This window comes from Miniopterus schreibersii (assembly GCF_964146895.1).
Source record: "Miniopterus schreibersii genome assembly, chromosome: 3".
Classification (NCBI taxonomy): Eukaryota; Metazoa; Chordata; class Mammalia; order Chiroptera; family Miniopteridae; genus Miniopterus; species Miniopterus schreibersii.
In genome coordinates, this window is record NC_138103.1 from 30,360,129 (window position 1) to 30,381,346 (window position 21,218).

Here is a 21,218-nt window from a genome sequence, read left to right on the forward strand (position 1 = left end):
CGGCCCCGCGTCCGCGTCACGTGGTGCGAGGCGGGCAGCCATCTTGCTACAAACACAAACAGAGAGGAGCGGCTACCGCGGGAGCGCCAGCGCCCCTTCCCCTGCCGCCTCCGCCGCCCCCGGCCAGCCGCGCGCCGCTCGCGCGCCGCCCGCCCGCCTGCCGCCGCTGCCTGCCGCCGCCCACGCCCCGCGACCGGAGCCTCGCGCCTCCCACCAGCCCTGGTAAGCGCTCGGCGGCCCCGCGGCCCCCGGACCGCAGCCGGGCCCGGGGCAGGCCCGCCCCCGACGCCGAGGCGGCCGCGCCGAGCCTGCAAGAGCCAAAGCCAGAGCGCGGGCTACCGGCACGGACCTCCCCTGGCTCCTCCCGAGGCCGCTGCCACCCGGTGCGTCCGCCTTCTGGCCCTCCCTTCAGCCCCTTCCCCGGCGCGGCCTCCAGCGCCGCGCTCCCTCTCAGGGGGCGGCTGCCCGCGCCGGGTGCACCTGGCGCCCCTCCCTGAAGGGCACGCTGTCCTCCGGGCGGCCCGCCTCCTTCCCACCCCCGCGCTCCTAACGGTAGTTCTTCGACCCCTCCAAAATCCGGCCAGGGTTCCCGGTCTCCCCCCGCCAGCATCCTCCGCCTGGCCCGCTCGAGGTCCGCCGACTCCGAATGCCCAGCGCTCCCTGGAGATTCCTCAGCGTGCCTCCGAGTTCATGTTGGAATCAGCTGGGCCCTGCGGGTCTTAAAGTCCAAGCATTGCACGACTTTGGCTAACGTGGAAGCTTTTCCCCATAACCACAACACCTATACTGGGTCTTCACCTTAATTTACTTTCAGCCGGCGACATTAATGCTTGGTCATCGGGGTCTCCTTCCTCCCGGTTCCCCGGCGGTGTTACACTTTAGTCTTTTCTGTTGCCAGGCTGGGCCCTTCCCGGCCCATCTCCCCTGATGCAGCAAACTCTCCAGCTACGGCCCCTGTCACACTGCCTTTTTTTTCTTTTTCTTTTTCTTTTTTCTCGTTAACTTTAAGGAGATCCCCATTTTATACCTCTTACCCAGTCATTACTGGAATTCCCAGTAAGCTTCCAGGTTTGGTCCATCGTAACTCTGGCCCTTGGAGATGCTAAATCAGTACTTGTTGACCGGTTCTTCCCTCCAGCCACCCAGTCTTACCCCTTCTGCTTTTCAGTGCTTCTTTCCCAAAGATCATCAACCTTTACACACCCTCTGCGCTGCTTCTTTGAGCTCACATGCCACTTGCAACTTAGCTCCCACCAAGAGCCTCCAACTTGCCTCTGCAATTGAAACACCATGAGTACCAACAGGCGGGCCCCCTTTGCGCTCACAGTGTGTGTGGGAGTTTGCTTTTTGGCTCTTTCATCTGTACTGTTCGCTGTGCAGTCCCAGGACACCTACCCTCACTCCAGCTCCGGTTTTATTTCCTGCATTGTAGGTCTAGCATGTCATTGGGAAAGGTTGGGGCAGATCTGGACTTTGTGTTGCTGCCATGGCCTGGGATCCAGGTACCAAATGGTGATTACAGTCAAGTGAGTTGTATTCTTAGACTCCTTGTCTGGCTTTTTCAGCCAGTGGATGTGTTAGTATTGTGTGTGATTTGATGGATTAAAGGACCCCAGTTTGCCCTCCCTTTTACGTCTGTGGTTGGAGTTTGGAATAGAAAAAAATAGCCCCACTTCAGAGCAGAGAAGGTGAAAAGAGGCAGCTATGTGAAAGATTTACAAAATTCTAACAGATGTAAAATGGCTTAAAACTCACAAAGTATGCTTGGGAGTTCTGGTTCTGGTTCTCCAGCCTAGATAGAGTGTCTAGGGACCTCCGGGTCCCCTACTGGGGCAGCTGCAGCCTGTCTTCCTTGTTTTCCCTGGCTGGAGTCCAAGATGGGGCAAGTGGGCAGAAGGGATCAAATGAGTTAAAGTATGGAAATGCTTTGAAAACTGTTAACTAGTAGACATGCTGAGGGGCAGCATTTGTCAGGATGGTTCAGAGAGTAGAGCTGGGATAGCTGAACAGCCGAGAGGATCCAGCTTGCATAATTTTGTTTGTTTTCATAAATTTTTATTGACTGTTTGTGTGTTTTGTTTGTTTTTTGAGAGGAAGGGAGAGAGAGAAACATCGGTCAGTTGCCTCCCTCACATGCCCAGATGGGGGATCAAACCCGCAACCTGAGCATGTGCCCTTACTGGGAATTGTACTGGAACTAGGCTCCAACCAACTGAGCCACAGCAGCCAGGGCTTATACTGTTTTTTAAGCCTCAAAGAGTTCTCAACTACCATGCAGGGAGAATCTTTCCATCCTGACAAAGGGCGGAGTCACCTCCGACAGGCTTGGGGCTGGGCAGTTGCTCAAATGTTGGGGAATTTGGGATTCTACTTCTGTTAATAGTGGTACCTTTCTGTGCCAAGGCACATTGCTCTGGATTGGGGCTAATTTTAGGGGTGATGGAATGAGGAAATAATGTTCTTAACTTAGTGTGTACTGGGACCACAATTCTCTGGATCTTTACCTTCTCCTGTGAGTTCTGAACCCCAGAGAACAGGCTCCCCTCCTGTTCCTGTGCCTTTTGTGAGCACCCAGGATCGATTTGTGTCCTGTCTCCTTGACTCCGGCAGGGGGCAGCCTTTTAATAGCAATAATTCAGATGCCAGGAGAGTGAGGATATACTAAGGCCTGAGAAAGAGGAGCTGGTAGGCCAGACAAGCAGATGCTAAGGGCAGGGCAAGGGGTGGGGGCTCAGCTGGAAGGAGCCTGTGAGGAGATCCTTAGATCAAGTAGCTGGGAAAGGCCTTGTCCCCACTCCTCTGCCTGCTGACTCTCCCTCCCTGTCCTTCACTGCAAAGGAATCCGAATGCTTGGCTTTGAAAGTTTGTAATAGAGAAACTTAGGACAATTTTTTAAAATATTCCCAAGGATTTCCCTCCTGTCATGGTTTCAGATTTCTCTTATGGGACAGTATAATTAGGGAATTGTTTTTCTTGCTCTTCAGAGGGGAGAATGAACTGCAGTAAATTTGGTATCTCTTGTCTTTCATTCTTCCCCATAAACAGAAAATAGGCATTACCTCTGCTCGCGGCATAGAGGAGGGTTTCTCAACCATGGCAATATTGACATTTTGGGCCAGATAATTCTCTGTTGTGAAATGATGTCCTATGCATTGTAGGATGTTTAGCAGCATCCCTGACCTCTACCCATTAGATGCCAGTAGCACCTTCCAGTCATGCCAACCAGATGTCTCCAGGTTTTGTCAGATGTCTTCCAGGGAGCAGAGTCTCCCCCTACTCCCCAAGTTGAGAACCGCTGGCATTGAGGAAGCATGTAGAAAGACACATACCTGCTGAGAGGGGTGGAAATTGTGGAAGGCATGCGTGCTGCTTGGCAAGGAAGGGCCAGTTAGCCACCAGCTCTGGGACCAGATCCTCCTCCTGCTCAGCCCACCTGGAGTTTGGCCTTTTTCCTCAACTGTTCCTGTACTCCCCACCCCGACCCCTGACTGCTTCTCATTTTGCCTCTGCAGATTTCCTGCTTCTCACACTGGGAGCCGTTTTTCTTCACTTTGCTTATTGCAACCAGGACAGAAAGGCAAAGGCCAGCCGTGGAAAGCACCAAGGAGTGCCGCCTTTGCCACTCCTTGGCAGGGTGGAAGGGTGAGTTGTCCCTTTTCTGTTCCCTTTTCCCCACAGCAGCGTTCTATGCCACAGGACTCCGTTGTTCCTCTAGAAGATGGGCTCTTCTGGAGTGAACTGGAGGAGGCTCAGAACAGCCTCTCCTGAGGTTTGTTTGAAGGAATTGGAGGTGTTTTTCTTGAAATGGAAAAGACTTAGATTTGTGATAGCTATCCCTAAATGCCTTTTATTGGTTTCCCTAAACCTTTTTTTCTTTCTTTTTTTTGGTGGTAAAATATAACATTCACCATTTTAACCATTTTTAAGTGTAAAGTTTTGCAACATTAAATACATTGATATTGTTCAGCTATCATCACCACCCATCTCCAGAACCTTTTCATTTGTCTCATTTCAGTTGAAACTCTGAACCCATTTAACAACTTCTCTTGCCTCATAGCCTCAGCACCTACCATTCTACTCTCTTGTCTCTTTGAATTTGACTCCTCTAGGAATCTCATTTAAGAAGAATCATACAATATCTATTCTTTTGTGATTGGCTTGTTTCACTTAGCACAAAGTCTTCAAGGCTCATCCATTGGTCAAATTACATAACGGTTGTAGCACTGAAAGAAATAACCTTACTCTGTTGTCTGGGGAGGCCTACTTGAATTCCATGAAGGGAAGAGCTTTTCAACACACTTTCTTCTGATGGCCATGTGTGCCATCACCAGAAATATCCAGCCAGAACAGTTGTAGAAGAGCTGCCCGTGCTGGGGGAGGTCAGCCCCATTCTAGCTGGTCTTAAAGGCTCCGTTTCACCCTAGGATACTGGGATTCTGGGAGTGGGTCTTGTGTCTACCCTGGAGTTTTGTGTTGTCTTCTGGTATGCAGCTGTAGGTGAGAGAGCCTCTGCCCCTTGGCCCCTCTAGTAGAAACACTTCTTCGTTCCTTCCTAGAGTCGTGGAGTCTTGGAGTTGATGGGCACTGTGGAGGCGTTCCATTCCAGCCTCCTTCCCAACCAGTGAGGGAATCTCTGCGCAGCTCCCTGAGACCCTGCTTGCCCGGAACCTCCAGGGATGAGCTGCCTCCTGAGAGCGTCCTCTACCAGTCCTTAGAGGGACAGGTCACTGCCAACGCTGCCATTTCTGTCAGCCTCAGCAACTCTGACCTTATTTGTACTTTATGGTGAGGGACCTTCTTCGCAAATTGTATCATCATAACTTTGTTTCCTTCTTGGCTCTTTTTGCTTATGCTTGGGTTCCTCCTGATCCTGGGGAAGGGGTTTGGGTGTTGGTTCCTGTTTGGTAAACCAGCTTATGGGTGCACTGGCTTGCCTTGCCTTCATGCAACCTTCAATGTATGCCCCACCTTTGTCCCTGCAATAGCATCTCCAACCCCACTCCCCTTGTACTGGGTTTCTTTTAAAACTGTGTCTCTGGATTCTAGCCACCAAGTAGCCAGCTCTGAAATTTTTCAGAAGGGAAGTAATTTTTCTCCCAGATTAATTTCTAATCCTTCTCTCTATAACTGACCTTTTTTCTCTCTGAAATATTTGTGGTTCCAGTGGGATTTTTGTTGTTGTTGTTTGGTTGGTTGTTGTTTTATCTTTGTCCTGAATGTCCATGCAAACCCTAACCATTCCCTTACTGAATGCTATGCCATGCAGCCACAGTGCTGAGACCTAGAGAGGTGCCTGGCATTTTCTCTGCCCACCTCTAGCACCTCAGTCAGGCTTTTCTGAGTGACTTAACTGTTCATGGTGCCAAACATGTGAGGGACAGAGATGAGAAGGAGCAGGGTCTGTGATCACCATTATACAGAGCAGAGGGGAGCCAGAGGCAGGGAGACCCATCTGACCCATTAATTTAACCCACCTTCTTCTCCTCACCTCTTGTTAAGGATTTTTCCCAGATGTGAAGGTCCCTCCCTGGGTACCACTGCGGTTAAACCAATATACAGTAGTCTGGGGACCCTGGTTCGCTCCTGCCTGAAGAGAGGCTGGTTCTCACTCTACCTGCTGCACAGAGTAAGACTGCCAGGTGTGTCTGGGGCGAGGGAGGGCACTCCTGCAGAAGCAGAAGGGTTCTAGCTGCCCTGTTTCCTCCCCTCCCCCCAGGTCTTCCACTGTTGTGACTCTGGTTAGCTCATGGTGTGAGTGGCACGTGGCTGGTTTAGGTGAGTCCTTTTAGAGTCCATCACTGTGCCCACCAAGGTGGGGACCTATTTTTCATCCTCTCAGGGTTATCTGGGTATGCTGTCTCTAACCCCATTGTCCCTCTGCCTCCACAGGTGTTTGGAGAGTGAACTCCAGGTCCTCCCACTCCTGCTCATCTCCGATCTCTAGGACACAACCAGCTCCACAATGGCAGCAGAGACTCTCAACTTTGGGCCTGAGTGGTAAGTCAGACGTGCTTTGGGTGGCTTGGGGAAGCCAGGAAGTATAGAGCTGCTCAAACTCCTGTCTTTCTTCTCTGTGTTCCTTTTCTAGGCTGAGGGCACTTTCTAGCGGTGGCAGCGTGGCCTCCCCGCCCCCATCTCCTGCCATGCCCAAATACAAGCTAGCGGACTATCGATATGGGCGAGAGGAGATGCTGGCCCTCTATGTCAAGGAGAACAAGGTGAGGGGCGGGTATGGGTTGGGTATGTTGCCCAGTAGCATGTCTGTCTTTAGTTAGTGGAGAGGTCCCAGGAGCATGTGGTATCTTGGCCCTCCTGCCCTGATTGACAGGTCCCTGATGAGCTGCAGGACAAGGAATTTGCTGCGGTGCTACAGGAAGAGCCACTGCAGCCCTTGGCACTGGAGCCTCTGACCGAGGAGGAGCAGGTGGGGCCGGCTGGGTTAGCTGTGGGGTGGGGCACTGAGGCTCCATCTTGGAGGGGGGCTGGATTGGGAGGTGGTAGAGGGTACAGTTCTGGACAGGGTGGGGGCAGTCAGGTATCTGGGTCCTCACTCCCACCCCTGGCTCCCTCCTCAGAGAAACTTCTCCCTGTCAGTGAACAGTGTGGCTGTGCTGAGGCTGATGGGGAAAGGGGCTGGCCCCACCCCAGGTGGCGCCTCCCGTGGCAGGGGCAGCACTCGGAGCCGAGGTAGGGGGCTGATAACATGTTCTGGGGGTAGCAGGAGGTGGGGGCCATTGGTCTTGAAGATGTACAGAGGTGATCTGGCAAGTTTCCCATGTGTATTTCATTCTTATTCCAGGCCGTGGCCGTGGTGACAGTTGCTTTTACCAAAGAAGCATTGAAGAAGGCGACGGGGCCTTTGGTCGAAACCCCCGGGAGATCCAGCGTAGCCAGAGTTGGGATGACAGGTGCAGGCTGGAAGGAGATGGCATAGAGACAGGGCAGAGAGAAGCCGTAGGGTTAAGATTCAGGGTCCCATGAAGAAAGGCTTAGATCTTTGTCATTATTGTCTGACCAAATAAGCCCTGGTCAGCGATCGCGCTGTCTTCCCTCTGACCCCTGCGACCCTGCCCTTTCCTTCTGATTCTCTTGGTCCCCACTTTGTCCTGTAATCTTCTGTTCTGTTTGCCCCCTTGGGCTCCCTCCCAGGTCTGACTTTTGCCTAGTCCCCCATCCCCTCCCTCCCTCCACGTTTCTCAGAGCAGAATGGACAGGTGTGCAGAGATCTCAAAAGTGAGGGAGGGGAAGCTGTCCTCCTTTGACCAACACCTTTCCATCCTACAGAGGTGAGAGGCGGTTTGAGAAGTCGGCCAGGAGGGACGGAGGTATGATAGTGGTGAGGGAGGTTCCAGGCCCTGAAGGTCATGGGTGGTGGGTGGAAATGGGAGGCCCCAGTGAGGGGGGCTTTTCCTGGGGAAGGTGCAGGGCGGGGCAGGAGGACCTAGGGCTGGGCTCGTCTTTATCAGTGAAGATTATAGAAAGAGTCTTCTAGGGACTGTGGCTGCCACTCTGCTGACTATGTCTTCCCCCACCCCCAAGCACGATCCGGGTTTGAGGAGGGAGGGGCTGGTCCGAGGAAGGAACATGCCCGCTCAGATAGCGAGAACTGGCGTTCTCTCCGGGAGGAGCAAGAGGAAGAGGAGGAGGGCAGCTGGAGACTTGGGGCAGGACCCCGGCGAGATGGTGACCGTTGGCGTTCAGCCAGCCCTGGTGAGATTGGGTCTAGATGGGTGTTGTAGGAAGCAGAGAGGGGCAGCAAAAGCTTCCCATGCACGGGGCTTTCATGGCCCCACAGAGGGAACTAAAAGTGTTCTGGAGTGAGGTGGGTGGGGGGAGAAGTCCTGCAAATGCCAGGGTTCCTAGGGGTCCTGTGGGCAGTGGAAGAAGAGCCTCTACCTCCACTGGGATACTGATTCTCCTTCTCCGACTTTTCCTGCACAGATGGTGGCCCCCGCTCTGCTGGCTGGCGGGAACATGGGGACCGGCGTCGAAAGTTTGAATTTGATTTGAGAGGAGATCGAGGAGGGTGTGGTGAAGAGGAGGGGCGGGGTGGGGGGGGCAGCTCTCACCTCCGGAGGTGCCGAGGGCCTGATGGCTTTGATGACGACAAGGATGGGCTCCCAGAGTGGTGCCTGGACGATGAGGATGAAGAAATGGGCACTTTCGATGCCTCCGGGGCCTTCTTGCCTCTCAAGGTACCCATGAGGAGGTCAGGGGAAGATTTTTATTAGAGATTGGTGGGAACCTGCTCCAGTGAGTTCCTCCTACTCCCACTTGTTTATCCTCTGCACCTCACCTCCCATTCTTTTCTCTAATCCCATGCAGAAGAGCCCCAAGGAGTCCATTCCTGAGGAGCAGGAGCTTGACTTCCAGGGTCTGGAGGAAGAGGAAGAAGAGCCTTCCGAAGGGCTGGATGAGGAGGGACCCCAGGCAGGTAAGCCTGCAGGGTGGGATGAGGAGAAGGCCTGAGAGCCTGGAGCCGGGCCAGGTGGGCAGAGGGTTCCCTCACCAGGGAACTGTCCACTCACCTTTAGGAGAAGGCTGCTTGGAAACTCCAGAAAAGCAGGTACTGACTAGTGTGGGGAGGAACTTGGAAACAGCAGGGCTGTGTCTTAAAGGCTTGATTTTTTAAAAATCAAGCATGATCAAAATGACCTTTGCAAATCCCTTGAAGAATATGTAGAACACAGTAGTAAATTTATGGTATTGTGCATACAGCCCTGGACAGTGCCATAGACACATGTGCCAGTGTCCAGTGTTGTAGGGGCAAAGGAGGAAGTATGCAAAGTCGGGTTTGTGATGATGAGTCACTGAATGTTAGTAGAGTTGACCAAAGTTAAGTTGGTGGACTCTATACCCAGAGGCCTAAGATCTGGCCACAAATGGAGGGCTTGTGCTAAATCATTTTTAAGGCCGCCTAGCTCTTTGGTTCTGAATTCTATTAATAACCCTTGTCTTTCAGGTGGGAAGGAACTGACCCCACTGCCACCTCCAGAGGAGAAGTCCAGCTCTCCATCCCCACTGGCTACCTTGGGCCCGCTCTGGGGAGCTAATGGAGAAGGAGGTGATGCTGTGGAAAAAGACCTGCCAGTTGCTGAAGGTACCCATAGGGTGGGGCTGCCCTTTCTCTGGAGCAAAGGGATGGCGGGGAAAACCTTCCTCTTCCTTGTGGGAAGGTGGTGCATCAGGTGTTTGTGGGGGGCTAGAGTAGAGCCTGATTTTTTGGAATAAGGGTGAATAGGGGACTGTCTTGCACCTTTTCTGGACCCTCCATTCCACCTTCCTTCCTTTGTTCCCAGGAGATGATTTGAGGGGAATGCAGCTGAGTCCTGTGGTGGGCTCACCCCCTGGCCCACCTGGAGATCTAGAAGATGATGAAGGCTTGAAGCACCTGCAGCAGGTTGGGTGGGGGCAGGGAGCCTAAGAAGGCTTTAGGGATCCTTCCCTACAGGGGGACAGAAAGCCATTGCTAGTCTGTCTGTGTCTGGGTACCAAGCTCTTCCCCATCTGTCCCACTGCATCCAGCTCACCTCAGCTTGACCTTAGCCCAAGCCCTGTCCTGCTGTTGCTGTGATTGGGCAGTTGAGCCTTCCCTCTCTCCCTGGGGTCCCAGGAGGCAGAGAAGCTTGTGGCATCCCTGCAGGACAGCTCTCTGGAGGAGGAGCAATTCACAGCTGCCATGCACGCCCAGGGCCTGCGACACTCTGCAGCTGCCACTGCCCTTCCCCTCAGCCATGGTGCAGCCCGGAAGTGGTTCTACAAGGATCCACAGGGAGAGATCCAAGGTGCCCATGGGGAGTGGAGGGCATGTAGGAGGGGCTGCTAGGGGCGGGGGCACACCCTCATTCTCTTTCAGGGTTCCTTTGGCACACCTTTCTGACCGAAGCCCCCTTTCTGTCTGTCCAGGCCCCTTCACAACACAGGAAATGGCAGAGTGGTTCCAGGCAGGCTATTTCTCCATGGCCCTGCTTGTGAAGCGTGGCTGCGATGAGGGCTTCCAGCCACTTGGTGAGGTGATCAAGATGTGGGGTCGTGTGCCCTTTGCCCCCGGGCCCTCGCCACCCCCACTGCTGGTGAGCATACCCACCTTTGGGGGGGCAGGAAGGGGAGGCAGGAGCCTGATGGATGTCCACTGGTTGTGTGGAGCATGATAAGGTCAAAGCTGTGGGAATACTCTCACCCTAATTCAGGGAAACATGGACCAGGAGCGTCTGAAGAAGCAACAGGAGCTGGCAGCAGCGGCCTTGTATCAGCAACTGCAGCACCAACAGTTTCTTCAGCTGGTCAACAGGTACAGGTGTCTAGAAGGGCCTGTAAATAGGGATAGGTACAGACTGTATGGGTGGATCCCCTCACGCCTGTCTTGCTTTCCACAGCCGCCCCCTCCAGCAATGTGGGCTCCGGGAAAAGGTGGCTCTGGGGGAGCTGACGCCACCGCAGCAGCAGCAGCTCACCGCCTTTCTACAGCAGCTCCAAGCTCTCAAACCCCCCAGGTCTGTGGGCTGCTCTGTCTCTTCAGTCTTTACTTGACTGTGTGAGCCCTCAGGATATATAACGTGGGGGGATGGGCAAGCCTGGAGATGGGTTTAGATTGCTGAGAATTAGTGCTTCGCTCCTCAGAGGTGGGGACCAGAACCTGCTCCCGACGATGAACCGGTCCTTGTCGGTGCCAGATTCGGGCTCTCTCTGGGATATACATACCTCAGCCTCATCACAATCAGGTGTGTGGCCAGCCCCGCAGTCTCTGGGGGAGTAGGGAGCTCAGGGGCCGTACCTCACCCTCAGATTGCTTCAGTCCAGGGGGCCTGAGCTCCCTCCTGCAGCTGCCTTTGCCTTCTGCAGGCGGTGAGGCCAGTCTTTGGGACATACCAATTAACTCTTCGACTCAGGGTCCAATTCTAGAACAACTCCAGCTGCAACATAAAGTGAGTTGGCATCCTGGGGCTGGAGTTCTTGGTGTCAAGGGCTGGACTGAGGCAGGGAAGTCAGGGTGCCCCTATGTCTGATGCCTGATCTTATTGACTGTCAGTTCCAAGAGCGCAGAGAAGTGGAGCTCAGGGTGAAGCGGGAGGAGGAGGAGCGGAAGCGCCGGGAGGAGAAGCGACGCCAGCAGCAGCAGCAGCAACAGGAGGAGCAGAAGCGGCGGCAGGAGGAAGAGGAGTTGTTTCGGCGCAAACAGGTGGGTGCCCAACTGAGCCCTCGGCCTTGGGCCTAGCTTGGGGCCAGGTTGCTGGCCCTCACTGTCTCTCGGGTTCAGGTGCGGCAGCAGGAGCTACTACTGAAGCTGCTGCAGCAGCAGCAGGCAGTGGCCGCCGTCCCAGTGCCCCCTGCACCCAGCTCCCCGCCCCCCCTGTGGGCTGGCCTGGCCAAGCAAGGACTTTCCATGAAGACGCTGCTTGAGCTGCAGTTGGAGGGTGAGCGACAGCTGCATAAGCAGCCTCCGCCTCGGGAATCATCACGGGCGCAGGCCCCCAACCACCGTGTGGTGAGCAGGCTGAGCCCTTTCCTGGTTTACTTGCTACTTTTGGGCCCTCAGGAATCCCTTCCAGTCAGCTCTCAGGGTGGCTTGGGTGTGGGGTGGGGAGCACTGGTCCATATCTGACTCTGAAGGATCTCTCTTCTGTGTGGTCCTTACTTTGCTGCGCCTGCCCCGCCCCCCCCCCCCCCCCAAACACATAAATAAGCCTCCCCACTTAGCTTTCTTTTCCTGTTTGGGCCACCCTGACTTCCTGCCATCTATACCAGCTTGGGGGCCTGGGCGCTACCCCAGTGAACCAGTGGGTATCTGAGTCTGGTCCGCTGTGGGGCGGACCTGACAAGAGTGGGGGCAGCAGTGTCAGCCTGGGGCTTTGGGAGGACACCGTCAAGAGCAGCGGGAGCCTGGCCCGCAGCCTGGGCCTGAAGAACAGCCGGAGCAGCCCCTCTCTCAGGTGGGTGCCAGCACCTGCAGGGTCTGGACTAGGGCTGGAAGGATGTGAAATACCTGAGTTGATCTCTTGCCTCTGATCTATCCTTATCCCACCTAGTGACTCGTACAGCCACCTGTCAGGTCGGCCTGTGCGCAAAAAGACAGAGGAGGAAGAGAAGCTGCTGAAGCTGTTACAGGGCATTCCGAGGCCCCAGGATGGCTTCACCCAGTGGTGTGAGCAAATGCTGCACACACTGAGCACCACGGGCAGCCTGGATGGTAAAGGTGGCAGACCCTGGGAGGCTGGTCTGGGCCAGAGGTGCCAGACCTGCATCAGGTGGGCCCTGACAGCCACCGTCCTGCCCTATAGTGCCCATGGCTGTAGCGATCCTCAAAGAGGTGGAATCCCCCTATGATGTCCACGATTATATTCGTTCCTGCCTGGGGGACACGCTGGAAGCCAAAGAATTTGCCAAACAATTCCTGGAACGGAGGGCTAAGCAGAAAGCCAGCCAACAAAGGCAGCAGCAACAGCAGGTGAGGTTTCACATCCCCTGCAGGTGAGGATGAGGTTGCCCAGCACCCTCCTGACTCCCCCTCCCTCTCTGTTGCCCGGCAGGAGGCTTGGTTGAGCAGCGGCTCTCTGCAGACCGCCTTTCAGACCAATCACAGCACCAAACTTGGCCCTGGGGAGGGCAGCAAGGCCAAGAGGCGGGCACTGATGCTACACTCGGACCCTAGCATCTTGGGTATGTTTTGGGGTTGGGGCCAGTAAGGAGGTCCTTCGTCAGTATGGAGCAGGCACCTATGGGTGAAAGAGCTCAAACCCAGCTTCTTCCGGCTTCAGGGTACTCCCTGCACGGACCTTCTGGTGAGATCGAGAGCGTGGATGACTACTGACCAGCCCGTCCCACCAGCCTCCCTGGGCTGTAGGCCAGGGGCAACAGCAGCAGCTTGGACTCTTGGGTCCCCAGCTTGCAGGCTCCCAACAAGGAGCATAGGAGAAAGCAGGGGCAGGGTCCCCAGCACTTGTTACAAACCACACAATGCACCTTAACTCACCCACCACGAGGCACTTTAATAGATTGGGGGGAAGGGGTTTTTTTTTTCCTTTTCTTTTAAAAAAATTTTAAACATTGAAGAAAACGTTAGGAGAGACAAAAAAAATTGTTAAAAACTAGACTCTAAGCACCCGTTTCCCCTCTGGGGATTGTGGGGGTGACAATGGAAGGTCCACAGAAATTTTGGTGTTTTTTTTTTGTTTTTTTTAAGAAAAAAAGAAAAACAATGAAAAAAAAAGGTTAGGAGGCTGAAAGAAAAAACACTGTTATTTTGGGGCAGTGGGGACATGGCCCCACCCGTCTGTCCTGCCTGGCCCCCAAGGCTGCACTTACCCTCCCTGCCCTGCCAGGTGGGCCATTGGGGTAACTGGAAGCTGGGGTGCCAGCAGTTTGCACAGCGAGGCCCCCTCAGCCCCACCGGCCAGACTGCTGTGAAAGGCCCCCTTGTTGCTATGACTGTGGCAGAGGTGTCTGGGGTTGGGGCTAAAGAAGCCCCTTGGCTTTGCTGCTTTGGGGGAAAGTTGCACAAATGGGCCAGGCCACCTCCTGTCCTCAGGTGGTTGATGGGGTAGATGGCAGAGGACCAGCCAGTGCCAACCTCATCTGGCTGTCAGGGTGGCAGAACTTCCACTCTGGCCCTGGTGAGGGGCTTCCCCCACCTCTGCCATAGGGGGACTGGATGTGAAGCCGAAAGCCCCAGCTCCCTGCCTTGCCACATGAATGTATTCTTTGGGCCACAAGCCCCTGCTGTGCCCCCTTGAGTGAGGTGGGGGCAGAGCAGTTCCTCTAGGAGCTAGAGAGAGGCACCACTTAATGACTATTTCTCCTGTGAAGGGGGTGAGAGGAGGGGCCCCAGAGGCCAAAGGAGTGGGCAACTTGGGGCATCAGGTTGCAGTGTGGGGACTTTTAGAAGGGAGCCCTCCACCTGCAGCTGACTGGCTATATGGGATGTGGACCACCCAGCTCTGCCCTGACCCCTCCATTGACCAAACTGGAGAGGAGTGAAGTGGCCTCTCCCCTCTCTGCTCCCCTGATGCGTTTTTAATGTTGGGTAAGGTGGGAGGGGGGTCAAGAATAGAAGTGTCTGTCTCTCCAAAGTCAGGGGGAGGTGGTCCTTCTGCTAACAGACCTATTCCCAATCACCTGCCTGGGTTTGTCTCCATTTGTGTGTGTGTGTGTGTGTGTGTTTTAAGTTAGTTGTACCTTTTGGGTTTCTCATCTAATTTCTCCTGTTGACCTCACTGCTCAGAGCGCAGTATTAGGGCAGGATTCTGCCACTGCCTCCCCTCCATGAATGTATTTCTCCTTCCTGCCCTGGGGAAATGGGGAGTGGCCCCAGTTTTCTTTTCCCATCCATCCCGAGAGACCACATTTTTTTGTTTTGGGGTTTTTTGTTTGTTTTGCACCAAAGTGGCAACTGGGTCAGTGTTGGGGGAACAAAGCTGGCCTTGGGGGTGGAGGGGCTCCCTCCACCTGCTTCTCCCTGGTTTCAACAGTGTTAGCGTCCGTGAAAAGACAATATTCTCTCTTAAGCAATAAGGGGGTGATGGGCCAGGGGGAAATGTCTTGCTGCTGCTGGCCCCCCAGCTCCCCCTTTCTTTGCGCCAGTATTTGGCGGCATTAGAGGTGTGGGGGGAGTACTGTTGTGACTGAATGTAACTGCCCCCACCCCTGCCGCAGCCAATGCAGGGGGAGGGGGGATGACACTCTTCCCCTCTCTTCCCCTCCCCCCCCCCCCCCCCAGCTAAAGAGACTTTGAACTTAGGGGGCCCTTGAGCCTGGAGAGGCCTTAACCCTGTGAGGAAGTGTAGGGGGAGCCCTCTCCCACCCCATCCCCTTCTGAGAGTGGTCAATGTTTACAAGCCCCTGAGCCCTCCAAAGCCCAGGGACTCATCCCCCATTCTGTCCTTTCCCAGCCCATCTTCCTGGGCCCCAGCTCTCCTGCCCTTCCTGGGGTTGGGGCGGGTGCAGTGGCCTTCTGTATCCCCTTGTCTGCCTTGAACCTACAATCTCCCCACCCTGTTACTCCTCCCTCTTTTACCTGCCCCTGTAAATACTCCCCCCAATAAAACTTGGTGTGTGTTCCCTTTCTGCTTCTGCATCTTTTCTTGGGGGAAGAGGGTGTAGGGGACAGAAAGGCAGAGCTCAGAGCTGGGAATTCAAAAGAGCTGCAGGCAGGGGGTGGTTAGAATGGAGGGTTGTGTGTGTTTAGGAGGAACACCTACAACCCAGCTGAGCAAAAGGTCCTGCTTATGAGTCTAGCTTTGGTCTGAGGAAAAGTGGGATTTCCTTTCTGGCACCCTACTTGTAAGGGCCCCATATCCCCCAGTTGATATGCCCTCCCTGAAGTAAGGAAAACACAAGCAAGAGGAGACCAGGTACAGAGTTGGAATTGGTTCCTTTATGGAAAAACTGAAAATATAATAAAAATTAAAATAAAACCAGTTTTAAAAAAGCCAGCCCCTGGAGTTTCTACCTCCTGCCTCTGACCCTCCAGGGGGATGAGGCCCTGACCCCAGGGCAGCTAAAGGAGGAGGGCTTTCTGCTCCTCTTCTCCCATTCTATTCCCATCTTTATTTCCACAGTGGGGGCCCCGGGAGGAACCAAACCTGGGTAGGGAAGCAGGGACCCAAGGCCCTGTGGCCAGGGGAGGGAGGCTCATGTGCCCCAGCCCCAAAGCTCCCGGCCTGTAGTGTGGGCGTGGGCAAGGCCCCTCCTGGCCGGGCCCAGTTGGGGTTGGGGCTATTAGTTCCAGATCTTGAGGAAGGAGTCCCAGGAGCCTGTGGCCACAGCCATGCCATCATCAGTTACCCCGAGGCAGCTCACACGGTTGTCATGGCCAGCAAGGACACCTGTGAGGAAGGAGTACATCAGAACTCATCTGGCCTGGGTTCCCTGTCCTAGTCTGTCCCCACCCAGCACCCAGCTCTCACCTGCACGGTCGCCCTTCATGGCATCCCAGATGTTGCAGTTGAAGTCATCGTAGCCAGCAAGCAGCAGCCGGCCACTGCGAGAGAAGGCAACAGAGGTGATGCCGCAGATGATGTTGTCGTGGGAATACATGAGGAGCTCCTGGTCAGCCCGCAGGTCGAAGAGGCGGCACGTGGCATCGTCAGAGCCGGTGGTAAAGGCATAGCCGTTAGGGAAGAACTACAGGACACAACCAGAGTGGAATAAGGACACAGGGCAGAGCCAGGAGCCTGGTGCAGAGGGGCCAGCCAGCCTGCCCAGAACTTACAGCCACGGCATTGATGTCCGATTCGTGGCCAATGAAGGTCTGTCGGCACATCGAATCCCGCACATCCCACAGCTTGATAGAGGCATCACAGGCACCTGACACAAAGGTGCGGCCATCGGGGGCCAGTGACAAGGACATCACATCCCCACTGTGTCCAGCAAAAGCCACTGTCTGCTGGCCTGTCTCAATGTCCCACAGGGCACTAGAAAGGTGTCAGGAAGAAGGAAGGGATCAGAGAGGGAGGCAGAGCAGACTCCCTGCCTCCCTACCCCTCCACCTTGTGAACCTAGCCCTGACAGCCTCCAAGGAAGGGGCACCAGGAATCACTGAGTCACCGAAGCCTACTCTTGTCTCCTTCCCACCACAGGAGAAGGAGGCTAGATGTTCAGAATAAGAGCTCTGCCCTCACTTGCTCAGGGTGTGTGTGCTATACATGCTGAGAACTGAGGCAGTGGTCCCCCAGGCAGGAAGTATGGGTGAGTCCAACTGCCTATCTCTGGCAGGGCCTCACCAGGTGGTGTCCCCAGAACTGGTGATGATTTGGTTGTCATCCAGGAAGCGGCAGCAGGACAGGTACCCTGGGAAAAGAGGCTGGTCAGACGGGTCTCTAAGGGAGGGCAGCACAGCCCCTCCCACCTGTGCCCTACCAGGCCCTTCTTACCGGTATGGCCAGGCAGCTCTCGGCTGACCCTGACATTGCCCTCACGGGTCTTGAGGCTGTAGATGGAGCAGATGTTGTCCAACCCCCCACAGGCCACAAAGTTCCCTGAGGGCGCATAGGCACAGGTCATAACCCAGGAGGAACGTAGCGGGATGGCATGGACCTAGGGAGGAGAGGCAGTGCCTAGGATGAGAAATCAGGCAGGGCCAACAGCCCAGCCCCATCCAGCCTCAGGTATCACCTCTACCTTGTTGGTGGTATAGCTGTCCCAAATGATGAGCTTCCCATCCTGGGAGGCGCTGACCAGCAGCCTGTTGGAAAGTGGCAAGGGAGAGGCAGAGGGATCAGGGTGTAAAGCCCCCTCTGGAGGAAGGACACTCTTACCAGTTTCTCATCTAGTGGGAGGCCCTTCTGAGACAACTAGCAGTAGCCCAGAAGTTCCTGTCAGTATGGTCCTCTTTCCAGTCCCCTCGGGATATCTGGGAGTCATGGTCTTCCCAAACATAGCAACATGGGCATCCTGTTCATCTCCCCAAATCTGCAAGGCTGCCCCTCCCCTCTGCTTGCTATAAACTGAGCCCCAGGGCAAACACAAAAGCTCAGCACCCAGTTGCAACCATGCACATACCTTGAGTCTGTCCCCCAGTGCATCGCATAGATTTTTGCCAGGTGCCCACGGAGAGTCCTCCGTGTCCTCATCTGGATTCTCCCCACTGGGTCCAGCCCAGCTGTGATCTGGAGGTGGAGGCAGAATGGGTCAGGGAGGGTCAGAAGGCAGAGTCCACTAAGCAGTATGCCTCAAACCCTTGCTCCTTCCCCTTAACCCCAAGTCCAGCACTCGATTCATCTCACCTGGGTCAGTGTTGAATCCCCACATGCTTTTCGGGCATCCTGTAAGAGATGGCCAGCCAGAGAGGCACAAGATGAGGGAGGGAGAGGAGAAGAGCACATGAGACGGGAGTGGAGAGGATAAGACAGTAAGGGGTTAGGGTACACCCCCCCACACAAAGAACACCCCTTCCCCCCTCCCGGTCCAGCACACAAAGCCTCCTGGCCCTATCCATTCAGTCCCCCACCCCCAGCTCAGCCCGCTAGGCCCTCACCCGGATCTGGTTCCGGAGCTGCTCAGCCTCCTGTCTCAGTTGCTCCAGCTCACTCATGGCGCCGGGCCCGTGGGGCGGGGTTGGGGGCGGCTGGGGGCCGCGGGACGGGGGCTGGGGGAGGCAGCTCCTCGCCGCTGGCCCGAGGCCTGAGGGATGCAGGGCTGACGTCAGGCCACCAGGGAGAAGGGGAGAAAGGCCAAGGCCACAGAGAAGAAGGGGGACAAGGCGGAGTTGAAGCCGACAGGAAGGGGTGAACACCGGGCGGAAGGGAAAGGGGGCGGCAATGGTGGTTTCAGTCTCCCCAGCAGAACCTGGAGCCTCTGCCACAGGAGATGTGGCCTAGGAATAGCTGACTTCCACAATCCTCCTCCCGCCCCCCGGAAACGGAGCGGGAAGTGCAAGAGGAAGCGCAGGGGAAACCCCTCCCTCGGACAGAAGCCCGGGCGGGACACCCGCGACAGGAACTGGGGGGAGGAGGTGAAGGGGGTGGAGAGTCCCTTCAAAACAGACCAGGCGTCCGCCCCGCCCACACAGACACCGCCCAACTAGCACCTTATTTTAAAAGGGGCGGTGCCTCTTTAAATTCACCCCCACAAGCCGCACACCCTCCGCACACACCCCCCAAGCTTAGACTGGGGAGGGAGACCAGAGGGGTAAGCTCGGCTGATCGTGGGGTTGCCTAGGCAACCGTCACCCGAACTGAGAGCACCTCATTGGTGAAGTGTCCCCACCCTAGCCCAGTTGCCAAGGCAACCACATCCAAGGCAGAGACCTGTAGGGTGGGTGACCCCACCCCCGGCCCCACCGCCCCCGCCAGACCAGTCTCCCGCTCCTCCCCAGAACCGGCAAGAGTGGCTGTTTACCGGATTTGGGAAAAGCCGATTGGGCACTAATAGGTTCGGGACGGCTCACCCGGATAATCCCTGGGCCGGCTGCGCCCCATTAGCCGCCCGCAGCAGGTGGAGGCGAGGGTGGCGGGGAGGGCAGCCTCAAGCCGCCGCTCCCTCCAGAGCCTAGGCCGCCCGCCCTGGCGCGCGGCGGAAAGCCCGTGGGAGCCGCTCACAAGTAATTAGGGCTCCGAAGAGAGGTCCCCCGCCCTGAGGCGCGGAGCTGCTCCTCTCCCCGCCGCTGGCTGGCTGGCGAGCGACGGCCCCAGGCGGCCCTGCCCTGCGCCCTACACACCCCAGGATCCCCCAGCCCGCAGGCTCGTCGTTGGGGCCCCAGGGGCCTGGCTGGCTCCGCTCCAGGACCGGGAGTCCTGTCCCCACTTTGGACACCTGTGTGATCTGGCCACGCACACTGCACTCGGACGATTCGGGCGTCCCCCACCCTGCTTCCACTTCCCCCAGGCCTGGGCGTTCCTCTTCCCCACTGACATTTCCCCTGTCTCAGTTCAGCTTTCTACGCCAGCGCCAGGGGATGCCCCTCAGAAAAAGAGGGGAGGAAGCAAAGGCCCCCCGCGCCCACTCCACCTCCCCAGCTCCAGAAAAAAGCCCCTTCCTTCTAGCTGCCAGCAGCCCTGGCGGGATGGCAACGCCAGAGGCCCGGGGCAGAAGGAAGCCAACCAGGAGGAAGCCGCTGGGGGCGGGGGCGACGCTCCTAGATCTCAGTCCCATCAACCTCTAGGGCCCCCTCAGTGGCCCCCGAATCTGGGCACACAGCAGCTGGGGTCCCAAGGAGAAATGGCGGTGCCGACGCCTCCGCAAGTCTGGCAAGGCGAAGGGGAAGGGGCAAAGGAGGGTCTCGTATCTGGCAGCTAAAAGGCACGGGCCGGTGCCGCGCTGCGAAGCGCTGTGGGCCTGGCCCTCCGGCCCCCACGACCTCCATTTTGCCCAAAAGAAAGCTGGGCACGGGGAGGGGGCTCCCGGGAGCTAGGCTTGGGGTTAGGACTAGAAAAGGGAAAGGTGTACCGAGGACTCCCTTCCAGGGTAATGGGCCAGAAAACACAGGCAGAACCCAAATCGAGGATAGGATAGTAGCGAAGGGAGGGTGGCCTCGCGGCCTTGCCTGCCTCTCTGAGAATTCTGGAGTTTTGCAAGATGAATGCTGCCAGGGGTGCGAAATGTGAGGGTAAGAGGGGTGCTATCCAGGGGCAAACGGGGATATGGGTGGGGGAAGGGGGCGGAACGGGGCCTAGAGGAAGCTCCAAATTTGCCCCCAACTTCTCAGGGAGCAAGAGACAAGCGGGGCCCGGATGGGATCTGGGGTCAGGCAAAATGAGCCTAATGGTGCAGGGAGGGCGTGCATTATTGGGAGCGAGGGTCCCCCAGTTTCCCTTCCGGGTTTAGGAGCGACCAGGGCCAGAGGAAGGGAGGGGAGGTCTGGGGAGTTACGTCCGCTCCCAAGAGGCCAGATCCGGGAGACGGAAGGATGAAAGGTCCCCCACCACCCCCCATGGGAATTTGGGGCTGGGGGGGGATGAGGACTCCTTTTGTCAGCGTAAGTACCTGTGGCGGTGGGACTCTGCCCAGGGTCGCTAGAGAAGCGCGGGAGGTCCTGTCTTCCTCCGCGGCGGAGGCGGCAGAGGCGGCGCGCGGATGGATTTCCTCAATCACCCCAACTCAACCGTCCAGAGCTGTTCTCCCCAGAGCGGAGGGATCCCGCCCGCCAGTGACGCGGCCGTCGCCGCCGCGCCCAGGGCCCGACTGGGCGAGACCAACACTTAGTGGGGGGAGGCCGGAACGGAAAATACTACTTAAGGGGCAAAGACTGACTCTGTCAAAACAAAGATAGTACTCCACATTATTTCGACGCAAACGGACCAAAATTAATGCTTTACTTCTCGAAAAGGAGTAAGACATCCCCCCTGGGGCTCAAAGAGGTGGTATCGGCATAGGGGGAGGGTGAAACCGCTCTCTGGTCACGTGACCTGTGCTCCCGGATTGGGTGGCTCCAGATTGGGAAGGGAAGCTCCACGCCCCAATTCTCTGTTTGGTCACGCCCCCGCCCTTATGAGACCACGCCCCCTCTCTGGGGACAGGGCTGGAGAGATTCTGACCCGCCCAGGAGTAGGCCTCCAGGAGACAGAGGCAAGGGACAGCGGTTCTGAAAGTCCCTGAGTGGAAGGAGTGGAGGCCGCTGCGGGCCCTTGGGAAGCTGGGAATGCCGTGAGAAGAAGATTTGCTGAGGCAGTTTCTCACCAACGGTGGGCTTTTGTAGAACCCTTTACAGGTCTCCATGACACTGTAATAACAACTCATATTTATTGAGTTCCATACTAATTTAATTCTAACGAAAATACTATGAA

At 56.2% G+C, this 21,218-nt stretch overlaps 2 protein-coding genes across 2 annotated transcripts; one reads left to right on the top strand and one right to left on the bottom strand.

The window, feature by feature from the left end:
• The first annotated feature begins 45 nt into the window (after positions 1 to 45).
• Positions 46 to 15,060, top strand: GIGYF1 (GRB10 interacting GYF protein 1). Its single transcript, XM_081133575.1, has 29 exons — positions 46 to 222; positions 3,513 to 3,642; positions 4,557 to 4,785; positions 5,500 to 5,626; positions 5,717 to 5,775; positions 5,890 to 5,997; positions 6,089 to 6,218; positions 6,329 to 6,424; positions 6,576 to 6,687; positions 6,800 to 6,908; positions 7,285 to 7,325; positions 7,540 to 7,710; positions 7,942 to 8,195; positions 8,326 to 8,434; positions 8,963 to 9,100; positions 9,300 to 9,400; positions 9,614 to 9,785; positions 9,907 to 10,073; positions 10,191 to 10,291; positions 10,377 to 10,493; positions 10,621 to 10,721; positions 10,843 to 10,925; positions 11,030 to 11,179; positions 11,258 to 11,485; positions 11,746 to 11,930; positions 12,027 to 12,187; positions 12,279 to 12,445; positions 12,528 to 12,657; positions 12,756 to 15,060. The coding sequence occupies exons 6-29, from the start codon at positions 5,963 to 5,965 to the stop codon at positions 12,806 to 12,808; spliced, it is 3,111 nt and encodes a 1,036-aa protein (XP_080989701.1). The 5' UTR covers positions 46 to 222; positions 3,513 to 3,642; positions 4,557 to 4,785; positions 5,500 to 5,626; positions 5,717 to 5,775; positions 5,890 to 5,962; the 3' UTR covers positions 12,809 to 15,060.
• Positions 15,061 to 15,348: 288 nt separating this feature from the next.
• Positions 15,349 to 20,835, bottom strand: GNB2 (G protein subunit beta 2). The gene is made up of 10 exons (XM_081133576.1): positions 20,419 to 20,835; positions 17,972 to 18,117; positions 17,721 to 17,759; positions 17,497 to 17,603; positions 17,116 to 17,179; positions 16,869 to 17,031; positions 16,719 to 16,785; positions 16,208 to 16,409; positions 15,903 to 16,119; positions 15,349 to 15,821 (listed from the first exon to the last, which is right to left on the bottom strand). Exons 2-10 carry the CDS (start codon positions 18,026 to 18,028, stop codon positions 15,715 to 15,717), a joined length of 1,023 nt encoding a protein of 340 aa, XP_080989702.1. The 5' UTR covers positions 18,029 to 18,117; positions 20,419 to 20,835; the 3' UTR covers positions 15,349 to 15,714.
• Between the last annotated feature and the right edge of the window lie 383 nt (positions 20,836 to 21,218).